Source organism: Pocillopora damicornis, chromosome 7 (assembly GCF_964200805.1).
Source record: "Pocillopora damicornis chromosome 7, jaPocDami1.2, whole genome shotgun sequence".
NCBI classification, from domain to species: domain Eukaryota; kingdom Metazoa; phylum Cnidaria; class Anthozoa; order Scleractinia; family Pocilloporidae; genus Pocillopora; species Pocillopora damicornis.
The window spans coordinates 475,614-487,745 of NC_142676.1; the positions used below are offsets into that span (position 1 = coordinate 475,614).

The 12,132-nt window shown below is 38.3% G+C and overlaps 2 protein-coding genes across 3 annotated transcripts in view; one reads left to right on the forward strand and one right to left on the reverse strand.

The window, feature by feature from the left end:
• Window positions 1–5,137, forward strand: part of LOC113686924 (uncharacterized) — a 38,027-nt gene extending 32,890 nt beyond the window's left edge. Inside the window, exons 1-2 of one of the 2 annotated variants that reach the window (XM_089211685.1) lie at window positions 278–748; window positions 1,582–5,137. In XM_089211685.1, coding sequence (XP_089067811.1) covers window positions 1,650–3,671 — 2,022 coding nt within the window. In that variant the 5' untranslated portion in view covers window positions 278–748; window positions 1,582–1,649 and the 3' untranslated portion in view covers window positions 3,672–5,137. Of the gene's footprint in view, window positions 1–277; window positions 749–1,581 lie in introns of those variants that run through there. The other variant, XM_089211684.1, reaches the window with a different exon arrangement.
• A 1,736-nt stretch (window positions 5,138–6,873) lies between these two features.
• On the reverse strand, window positions 6,874–9,427 carry LOC113686908 (histamine H2 receptor). Its single transcript, XM_027204594.2, has one exon. It carries the CDS (start codon window positions 8,442–8,444, stop codon window positions 7,464–7,466), a length of 981 nt encoding a protein of 326 aa, XP_027060395.1. The 5' UTR covers window positions 8,445–9,427; the 3' UTR covers window positions 6,874–7,463.
• Window positions 9,428–12,132: the final 2,705 nt, after the last annotated feature.

Below are 12,132 nucleotides of genomic sequence, written 5' to 3' on the forward strand. Positions count from 1 at the left end.
AATCAGTTCCATTTAAGCATGATCGATTATGCTTATGCCCTGGCGAACATTCTCATGAAAAGGACATGTTCGGAGACGAACCACTCGCATAAGGCATTGATCGTTGTGAAGTCATCCTTTTAGTTTTTAAAAACAAAAACAGTCGCTATTTAACTCCTTTTTTTGAGGGAGTGAATGGTTTTATTTGTCGATGAAACTGAATTAGATTTACGCTCACTAGGAGATAATGTACACAAAAATCGCCATTAAGAGTCGATTTTTTTTCTTGGAAACCTTGAAAGTTTATTTACACACGATCAATCACTTTGGTCTATGAAAACTGAATTGAATTTATGCACTTTAGGACACAATATAAACAAAAATTGCCAATTAGAGTCTATTTTCTTTTCTTAGAAACCTTGCAAGTTTATAAAAGCACGGTCAACCTCTTTGGTCCATACTGAGAAAAAGGCGAAGTCGAGTGGCTTCAATGGATATTTCAGGATGCTCCTTTCTGCAGTTCTTCAGCTTTCAGTTTTAATTTTCATCCCACATTTCCCATTTGGTGCTCACGCTAAGCTGTACGTAGACTGCACCTTCGAACGAATAAAATCAAGGACTGCTCAGAATTCTTCGGCTCCATCACTGAGGTTTCGGGGATAGCTTCCTTCTTCAAGTAACCAAAAGAGTCACACTTGCCTTGTGAAGACAAATGAGACAAACCGACTCATTTATTTAAAAGTCAAAAGAGACGAGTGGTCCAAAGAAGGTGAGTCAGGATTTTCTTTCATTTCCATGAAAACTCAACAACGGTCAAATTTTTTGTGCTCACCCGATAAAACTTTTGAGTTTTCCGATGATATTAATTTCACAAGCTTTCTCTATGGTTCTCCGCCCTCGTTTCGTCCTTTGAGTCATTTCTTCCTCGCTAGGAGTAACCGGGTAGAGTTTCGAATCCATATCTCTGGGATAAATGTCACGGCGATGCATGCAGCGCAGCTACTGAGCTATGGCTCAATGAAGATGATTAATTATTTAATAACTTCTATTTTATTTACTGACGCAGTTTAAGAATCCATCACTTTTGAGTGCAATCGCAGCATGGCCTGGATGATGAACTTCTTTCATCTATCTACTCGGAAAACTCTTACTTAACGACGCGCAAATTTAAGAGCTGTATCTAAGTGCCGAATGGTGCTTTATAGAATAAACATTCCACTGAGATGCACCATGATACCGTCTCACTTTACCTGCGTTCAACACAATTTATTCTGTTTAGACTAACGTGTTTTTTATCAATTTTTCTTCTCATTTTTTACAGCATTAACTGATACAATTTAAGATTCCATCACTTTTGAGTGCAATCGCAGCATAGCCCAGATGATGAACTCCCTGCATCTATCTAATTGGAAAACTCTAACTTAGCGACGCACAAATTTAAGAGCTCTATTCAAGTGCTGAATGGTGCTTTATAGAACAAACATTCCAGATGTGCCATGATACCGTCCCATTTCATCTGCATTAAACACAACGAGTTTTTTTACAAACCTTTTCCTCATTCAGTGTTAACTAAATTCGGAATCATCTAATATTTAATTCCAGGTTCACTGCACGTATCTGCTTATGAAGAAGGTGAGGGATCCTTGCTAACTAGCCATCTTGGTATTTCAATGTCTGAGGCTGGATGGAGAAGTTTGCCTTTTTGTCCAACTAAGGGTAAGGTTAGGGGAAAGCATTTGTTGTTTTCAGGCACAGCCGGCGTCAGTTTCATGGCGGAAATACAACAACAAGGGGGCATTCAATTAGATGACCCAGTACCAGTTGAACAGAGTGCAAAGGATTCTTATCCAGCTGTTTATCAGTTCATTCCAGCAGAAGACATTTCAAGTACTCAACTTGACATAACTGTCACTTCTGAGTCTGTTGACGTACCAGCTTACTTAAAAGTATCACGTGACTGCAAGGACGTCAAAGAGAACATCGACGTTGTGGACTATAAGGGAGAGTCACTTCGTCTGTCGTTCGCTAAAAAGGGACGAATTACTTTGTCCAAGTTCTCCATTCCACCTTTAACCGCCTCCACTTCAAGTTGGTTCATTGGGATTGCGATTAAAAACGCCACTGGCGAAACTTCCCTTGAAGCCGCGAAGAAAGTTAATTTGACTTTGACGAGATCATTTGACTACTCATACGCTCATCCAATGTGGATGTCGCAACTTTTAATCAATGTCTCTGTTGGTGTTGTTTTTTCTCTTTTAGCGTGGTTTGTTTTTAGAGTGAGAAATTGCAAGAAGTGCAAAATAGGAGAAAGTGATCGTCCTCCAGATAAGTCTAGTTTAAGTATAGCCGGCGGTGAATTTTTCTCAGCTATGCTGGCCGTTCTGTTTATTTATTCGTTTAGTCGGGGTCCCAAAACGTATTCTTACATCACAATTATTGTCGGTTCGGTTTTAATGGTGGGTTCATTCCAGTTTGTCTTTGCAGACTGGTATTTAATGATTCAAGAGGGCGACAGAGATCACTGTTATTATAACGATTTCTGTTATCGAGTGCGCTATGCTGATATTCCCTATAATTTAATTGTTAGTAATATTATTTACATCTCGCAAGGCTTGATTTTAGCTATAAATGTTCTTTGCATGGAGTCAGAGGTACTTGCTCGATGTACAAAACTTGCCAAGGAACAAGGAAAAAAGCTGAAACCAAAAGAGGAAGAAGAGCACGCAAAACGACATAAACGTGAAAAGAAAGAAATGAAAAAGAAACTACTAGAAGAGGAAAAGGAGGAGCAGAAATCAAGAGATACAAATGAAATAAAGGTGCAAGATGGAAGAGAGAATAGAGATAGAACGAGCGAGGATCAGGATCATTCTACAAAAATTGAATCCCACGAAAGGTTACCTAATCACGTGTTAAGATGTCCCGATATTTCGCTTCATTTCAGAAAAATGCATGTTCCCAGAGATGCCGAATCTCCTGACGAAATGTTTCCTGCAGCAATTAAAAAGAAGTATAACTTTTCTTTGGGCTACGCTCTAGCCTGGGCCTTGTTGTTTGTAGGGGCATTTTCAGCACTTTATCATCTCTGTCCGAGTAGGTTGACTTTTCAGTTCGATACAGCTTTTATGTTCGTGAGTGCAGGTTTAAGTATTGTTTGGTGCTATAATGGCATTGAAATGCAGGAATGCTCAGCAAGTGTAAGCGCTAAAAATCGTGTAGGAGCAGCAAATATGTTTCTTTACTTCGTAGTTCCTATGTTAATTTTCAATTATCTTGGAACAATGTATCATTCAGAAGCAGGGCTCGCCAAAGTGTTCAGAATCCCGGTCTTTATACTTCTCGCTCTCTGGTTAGTAATCTTGCTATCGTGGGCTGGATATAAGTTGTTTCCTGAGATATGTAGTATAGCCTGCTGGAACTCTCTTGTTCAGAGGCGCTGTTCCAATGGATGTTGTGAAGACTGTGAAATGTTCTTCGAGAAGATCAGGGAAAACAAAGTGTTGATAATAGTTAGCTTTTTTGGTTTCTTTCTTGTACCGATTTTGTTTGCGAGCCTCTGGATTACTAAAGTATTTGAATTTACCGACGCCTTTCTCTATTTTTGTTTAACAGAGAACGCTGTTGCAGCTTTCGGAACTTTCATTCTCGGCAGCTGTTTTGGCAGCCAGTCAGACTCCAGTGCATGGATGTAACAAATGGTGTAAAATTTTATTCCGCTTTTTGCAAATTCCTTTTTTTGTGGCAGCCTTTGTCATTTTGGAAACAAATGAAACAATAGATAAGAGTAAGTCTCCTGAAAAATCTCGTGATTTAAACAGAGAATGTAACTTTATGGGTTTCTTTGACTGGCATGATATATGGCACATTTTTTCCTCGTTTGGTTTCCTTATTTCGGCACTAGCGATGATCCATGATAGTTATGAACCTCCAAAAGAGATTCAAGATGGTGATAGGCCTAATTATGGCTCAACTCAAACTTATCATGGGTTGGAGTCATTGGTAATGTATGATAGCATTGAAGGCGCGCTCTGATTGGCCACTGAAATTCCAAATATTATTTGCTAGTCGCCTCTGAGCAACTCGTGCGGGATCTGCGCCCAAAAATATTATAACTGCTACAGGAATAAATGAGTTAAAATCACCTTTTTGTGCTATATTATGCAACTGTTTTAGCATATACAAAAACAACTATTTACTTCAGCATCGCTGGCTTGCGGTGGATATTTACTTCGCCGCTTCGCGGCTCAGAAAAAAAAAATCCACCTTTATGATTCATCAAATATTTTTGCTCGTGCGCGATTGCCTTCACGCTTTGCGAGAAAGAATATTCCCCGGCTAAAACTGGGGGATATCCGAGGATATCATTCAAGTGATATTTCCCAAGTTTCAAACGTTTTACATGCACTACGATAAGCCTTCGTTCAAAATTTAATTCAAGATGAGAGAGCGATTTTAGGTTGTTGTAGAAGAAGGGAAATACTTTTTTTGTTCATAAAGTCGTACCAGAGAACACTCAAATGAGTGAGCGGCAAATCCGTTGTAATCATAGAGTTAACACAACTGACGTGATGTACTTTAAAAATTGTAAATTTTATGCCGGTTTTTGTTGTAACCCTATGCCTTAAGAACAATTGCAGTCTAGAAGTTATAGTTTTTCATGCTGGTTTGCTTTTGTATCATTTGTAACATATTACTGATATTATTAGATGCAGGTAAATAGTACTTCACATGGCAGGAGATCTAGCAAGCTCTATTGAGCTTTTAGAAAGATCTCCTCGAAAGTCAGTTTCTATTTAGCTAATCGATCAAATTAAATGTTGATAGCCTTCTTCAATTGTGACATGTTTGTATTTTTCATGATTCCTTCAGTAGAATATCACCGCTGGAATCCATAATCAAATGCAAAGGTTTTGCAAATGTTATTCCTTGTAGAATAAAATATTTATAAAGGGGGTAAGTTTCTAACGAAACTGTGTTGCTGCATCGGTGGGAGAGTATAACAGGTAATTTAGTGTTAACAACTGAGTTGAAAACGTAAACTGGCCACCGTAAAGGGTTTGAAGGCTGACGTTTCGAGCGTTAGCCCTTCGTCAGAGTGATAATAATAATAATAATAATGATAATAATAATAAAAATAATAAAAATTTAGATGTATATACTATTTTATGATTCAAATCATTTAAATGAGGTGTAGGTTATGATGTTGTATTTGTTACACTTTACACGGTTAATAAAGTTAGTATCGTTGTTATATTCAAACATGTAGCAAGTTAAAAAATGGCGATGACATTGAAACCTGATTTTAACTGATTGAAAGATAGATCTAATAAAGTATATCATTGCAATAAATGATCAGCTATGTGCGTGACATTTGACTGTAGCGCGTCACTTTCATAAATTCCAACGTTTAGGGACTATTTATCGTCGGAGGATTTGTAGGGGGGGAATCACTTGGTTTTCAGGGGGGGCGGAAGGGGGATCAGTCGTCACTAACATAGCATAAAGGGGAGCTGTTGAACTGTAAGTGGGAGAGAGGGTCATAAGAATATTACAGAGCCTTATGGGGGATCAGGTAGATTTTTCCGTGACACGACCACAATCTTCCGACCCTCCCCCCTCCCCCCCCTCCCCCAAGAAATTGATAATGATTAATCCCGCAGATTCAGTTCAATCACTTTGACAACAGAGATCGGGATGATGTCATCTTTAGAATTACATGACTGCGGGAAAATCGGAGAAACAAGAAAAGTGATAAACCCTTTAACTCCCAAGACGTGATTTTTAATTCTGTCCTTTGGATGCTACACATTTCCATGAAGAATTAGTAACGAGGGTTTGATCTTAAGTAGATCAAGAAAACAACTTCTGCCAGATAAGTTTTCATAACCTGTTTGCTAAATAATGCACGGATATTATAGGGAGAAGTTACATGTTAATCTCTTCTGAGAGTTAAAGACGTTAGCAGATTAATGATTACTTCGGCTCTCTAAAAGGAAAGACAACATAATTTAATTATTGTTCCTTATGACCATAATATCTGACAACGTTTCCGCACAGCCTCATACCTCATTATTACAACACGATGTCGAAAAACAATAGATCACCATTGGACTGCGGCTTTTTTTGATATTTAGTCTTTACGATCAATAGTCATCTTCTCCTTGCTGCTCCCTATATATTTCCAATGGTACTGACGTGGAGAATTGTTTAACAATCAAAAGGTTCTAAAGTTGATGTTCATTTCCTTTGTTCTCCTGAACCTAGTTTTATCTTATTAATTTTTTTATATTTAGGATGACAGGGGTCAAAAGATTAAATCAAGAAAGAAAACTGAGAGTGTAAAAATCTGGCATATTTTGGGCAAAGCTTAATCACAGAAGAATCGACCTTGAACGGCGGTTGGGAAAATGAGAACTGCGCTTCTCAAGCCCTTTTTTTGGTTAATGGAAGGCAAAGGAGGCTCTTTAAAACGAGATTGAGGGTCAAGAGGACTGTAGTTCTCTTTTTCCTTTGATATATGCTGCTTAACTCCACGAGCGAGTGCTATACTCACGGTCACTACTCTGTATTAAGAGTTATTGATCTATATAGGAGTGGGGCCGGGAACCGAACATGCGAGAGGAGCACAAGGCTCGGAAATGCTTGGTTGTTTGTTTTGTAGCAGTTTGTTGAAATGTTAATCCTATGGGTCTTTTGTGGTTCAATGACGTCAAGAATGTTTGGACTTTGCAAACAAAGATAACAAACTTTGTTTTCGGTTCTTTCAACGAAAACAAAGAAATCACGTAAGATGACTAAAGATTCATCATAAGTGCAGACCATATTCTGCTGCTGTTTTTAAAGCGGGAAAGGTAGTTTAGCTGAGTAAATAAACGGAATTTTCACAGTGGATCATTTATCACATTTAATTCGTGTTCAGACTGAAAGGATCTTTAGTGAGATTAATATCATATTTTCTTTATTCACCAAAATAACAAAACAAACAGTCAATATTCTGTAAAAGGGTAGCTTTCCGAACTTAATACAACTGTAAGGGGACATAAATCCCAACACAAAACGAAAAAAGTAAATTGTTAAAATCCCAATCGAGACGACGCGGAAAAAATAAACCGATTGTTGTCTCGTTCGTTAGTTTTTTTTGGAAAGCTTTAGGCACAACCTTGCTTGTGATTATCATTTCGTGACAGCAGAGAACAACTAATATATAATAAACAGTCATCTGAAAAGAATATTAATCTGGAAGGATGCTATCGTCATATTCTTTTCATGGTTACAAATTGTTCAAAAGTTCAACTACTTCTGTTACGTTTGTACAAAGTGATCACATAATATCATCAAAATATAACTCAAAACCGAAATGTTGTTTTTAAACTACACTCTGACTGAAGAGAATGTCGTATAAAGTTTTTACCTCAACCACCAAAGAATATCTTACAGTTTTCATAGTTATTTTAAGCAAGAAGCTCAGTCATGAAGTAGTCAGATCAAACTGCATTTTGAGTGTCTAACTCACTGGATTTTGTTGTGTCTAGATCGTTCTGATCTCGGTCTCCTACTCCACCGCGACACACTGTGCCTGATTTCCACTGACATTTTAATAATCTTCTGTAAGCGTCACGAAACTCGGCGATACGAAAACAATATATCCAGGGATTCATTGAAGAGTTGCTCAAAGCCAGTGTCCTTGCCCAGTTATAAGACACGCCAAAATTTGCTTCTGCAAACACAGAGCGCAGGTAAAGGAGTGGAAACCAACAAATCGTGAAAATAACGACAACTATGGCTATTGTGACCGTCACGCGACGCTCAACCATGTGCTCAGAAGGTGTACCCCTAAGTGACTGTCCACGCAACCGCTTGAGAGTCGCCGAACCTTGTTTTCGGACTCTAAAAATGATTAAACTGTAGCACAAAATGATAATCAGATAACAGATGCCAACAGCTGCGACTGTGAAATAAGAAGTACCTTTCTTGCTCACTGTCAGACGTAAGATTCCATAGATTACCGGCAAAGTCCACGAGAAAACCAGGGCGATTTTGAATCGTTTTTTCGTGCGGTAGCTTCGAAAATCATGCGGCCGCAGAATCACCAAGCACCGATCAATGCTTATTAGGCAGAGATGAAGAACAGACGCAGAGCATGACATGTTGGCGATCAGACGGAACGCCTGGGAAACAAATTCGTGGCATTCGTCGCGTAACTGTAGGCCAAGGAAAACTGAAAACAATGGTTGACTGAGTGCAGTTACCATCAAATCAGCTACAGCCATACTTGCTAACCAGTAATTGGAAATGATCTGTAAACTGGCATTCGTGAAAACTGTTCCGATCACCAATAAATTACCAATTGTGCCAATAATCATTGATAAGATGTTTACGGACAACAATCCACTGATATGGCCTTCAGACAACTGGCAAGGCTGTGTTGTAGATGGGCTGGTTGAAACATTTACGGGGTCTTCCATTGCGACGATTCCTCGATAACAATGATTGTGCGGAAACTCTGTCTCTCAAATTCTAGCACGAACCGTGTATGTTTAACGATGGCTCACCCCCAACTGTCAGTATTCTAATAACGTATAGGATATTTAACCTAATACTTGTGTAATGAGCATTTCTCTTTCGTCACGTGCGGAGTTAGTTTCCGGTATGGCGCCCACTTGGATAACCGGTATTTTACTAATGACAGTTGTGGCCGGGATCTTAAATCCTCGTGTGAACAATAAAATCGTAAAGTAGAACCAAGAACAAAAGCTTGCAACATGTAAGTTTAAATTACAATTTCATTTGATGCGTGACTTGCAAATAACAATGAGTAATATTATTAACGTCGTTTCCTGCGGCAATTAATAATTCGAATCTCTTTGATGAGATCACCGGGCGCGTCCATTTAAAATATCAAAGTCGTCCACTTTGAGCAAGCGTTCAGGAAAAGCCTTTGATAGAATAAATCCAGATGTGGCTTTCTTTCAAGTACTTCAGCTCTGTATTGCGTGCAGGTAGATCACTGATAAAATTGCATTAGAGCTGGGTACACACACCGCCAGCTCAGTTTCTAGTGATGCGCGCCAAATATTATTAACTATCAAAATGTGATCAATTTTCTTTCAGAACACCCCAGTAATATTTTATGTACCGGCAAAATCTCTGACCCTTTGTGCAAAGAAATTTCCAGAGAAAGATCCGAAGTTCCCTTAGGGACTCAAAGCGACTTAAGTCCAAGTAAATCTATATGAGAGGAGGTTGTTTTTCTTCCCAATACATTTTTTCGCACGCCTTTGAATCCTTCAGACGTCGTTTATTTTTTCGATCTACCACCCACTCGTTGCTTTCAGACTCCAGAAGACACTTGTCAAAATTTCGCATGAATAAAATGAATATTCCCTAAACCACAATTCGGCATTTTGCCACCCACAACGTGACACAGACATGTACCCACTCTTAAAACGACACGGTAGTTTGAAATTATTTTAATCGAGTTGTTTTTAAAACTAATTTCTATTCAGAAAATCCAGATTAGCAATAGTTTACTTTTATCAGTCTTTAACTCAAATCTGTTTTAAATTACGTTATCTTTTAATGGCTAAAAAATTGAAGAGAAAGCCAGACGTCATTTGTGCTATTTTCGTCAGTATACATTGCGCGCATCTGAAAGTTGATACACTTGGAATTTGACCGAGAAACACCTTTGAGTCACGCCTGTTAAATTTCTTGTAAGATTTACATTCTATGCTTACGGCGTGGGCATCGACAGGTGGAACTTTATGGTATTTTCAATCTTATAGAAGTTTTTTTAGTTTCTTTGTTACTCTTCCCTCGCCATAATATAATTTATTTAAGTTCCAGTCATTTATTTTCTTAATCGTTTTTGATCCGGCCATTTTGACACAAGTTTCCTTCTGAGCTTCATTATCGATCGATATCATACTGAGTTGTTGGCCTTGGAATAGAAACACTCTTATTTTAATAATTATGTCGGTAAATAGAGCTCTTAAGGTTTATTTCCATGTAAAGCGGAAAAAAAATCCTAGGATTATGTTGGCTCATAGCCGGCAGATGAATTAAACTTGGCCCCCAAAATAAGTTCAATCATCGTTCAGATTCATCTGGCTCACTGTTATTTTGTTAGTTTTTCTTGTAACAAGCTGGCGTGTTCCTTACAAGAAGGAAGTTTAAAACGAACGGCCTCTACACACGAAATACCTGGGCAATGAGTTGTTGATCAAATGATAAATCTTATTGATTTAACTAACCACGCAAATCTACTCTGACAAGTTTTCAACACTTAATAAGACTGATATATATCGGTGAAGAAGGTAATCGCCCAATTATGTTCTCACTATCGGGTTCCGTTCATTGTTAAGTAGCTTCTTTTCTTTTCGTAAAGACAAAAACGCGTTCTTAGTTTTTTCTTGTACGTGCGCCAGGTCACAGATCCGGTACAATGCACTGCGCTTCGTCTACAGCCGTTGCTACTTCAAAGCATTTACCGAAGTTTACAAAATATTGTCAAGTGTATTTGTGGGTTTTTCTTTTTCCAGGCTGATAGTTATAGCAGCTATAAATACCTTAAACGATGAGTTGTATTGATCTGGGGTAAATTGTTGTATTGTTCTTGTTGTTGTTGTTGTGAGAAAATGCACAAGGGTAAAACGGCATGTATTTTATGTCTTCATAAATGGTTTCTGCGGAAAGCTTCTTGAGAATGCTTTATGAGATTTACTTGGTAAAATTTCTAATCTTCATTCGCGGTGCGCGAATCTAATAAACGGAATTTTAAGAAGAAATTCTGAAACCACATACAGAGCATTCTTCATGTGATATTGGCGTTTTGGGTTGAATAATGGCTAGATTGCAGAAAAACATCTGCCCACATCCAGTAAGGTAAACGTTAGCCACTTGAGAAATGTCTGGCTCTAATATAAATAGGTTACACGAACAAAAGCATAACAAATTAGTCCTTATCAAAGATGATTGTTGCGTCTTCTGCATTGTACTCAGAGTCGCTTTTTCGAGAAAAAAAATGTATTGAATGCTCTGGAAAAGAAAACTGGATTCCTCATTTTGATGACGTAAAAGGAGGGAAAGCAGGAGAGAAACATAAGCTTGTGACAAAATTTGCATGTTTTTGACTGTGATGTGTCGTCATCAGTTCAAAGGCCAAGATTTCTCTCGTCACTGTCCACCCATCTACTGAATAGCTATCATACGCTCACGTTACGACCAAACATTAAAGGTGGCACCGCAGGCTTGAAATACTTGAGGAGCTACATTCTGTCGAGGGGGGGAAACCGAGCGGGATGTTGGAGAAGCTGAGCTGTTGAGCGCACAAGATCATGTTAGCCTTTCACTGGCGTTTAAAAAAATGGGCCGAGATTGAGAAAGTGCGCCAGGGCCCTGGGATGAATCACAAGCTAATCACTTAATACGTTAGGTCAATGAGAGGTAGAAACACTGAACATGCAACTGCAATTATAATGTTGCAATAAATCCGATTAAGAAAATATTTCGTCGTTTATTTAAAACCATGTAATGAACGAAGAAATCGAATGTTTTGACCTCGTTTTAAGCAATTTTTCAACTATTGCAAAAGCCGTTTTAAACGGTATATTAAACCGTTTATTTTTTTATATAATTTAAATCCCAAAACTGACTTCATCGCATCGAAGTTCACCTTTCCTCGCTCTATATCACCTTAGAAAACGGAAGGAAACGAAATCACCTGAAATCGCGCACTGCCTCATAAGCTTAGCAATTCCCGGGCGGATAATTATATCGCAGAAAACGGCACTCTACGAATGAAGTGATAAGGTGTCAAACAAATTATTTAATGATACAGTAATTTGGGTGGGTCGTGTAATTGTTAACCATGTGCTATTTATAAGCGCACAACAACGGTCAGCTATCTTACAACGGTCATTTTGCATGATTCCATTCATTCATAATTTGTGAACAGCCAAAAAGATTGCAACATCACATTTTGGCAATGAACTACGCATTTGTTAATTTTATCAGTAATCATTCTTTTCACTGGGCTCACTTTAAAAAATAATGATGGCTTTCAGAGAATCTGCTGTGGATGCAGTTCTTATATTTTGATGATTTTTCTCAATTTACAAGACTTCAGCTTGTTCATCGCAGTACTTTCAAACG

Bases quoted from the DNA above. Each gene is read 5' to 3' on its own strand.
- LOC113686908 (XM_027204594.2), bottom strand. From the start codon at position 8,444: ATGGAAGACCCCGTAAATGTTTCAACCAGCCCATCTACAACACAGCCT.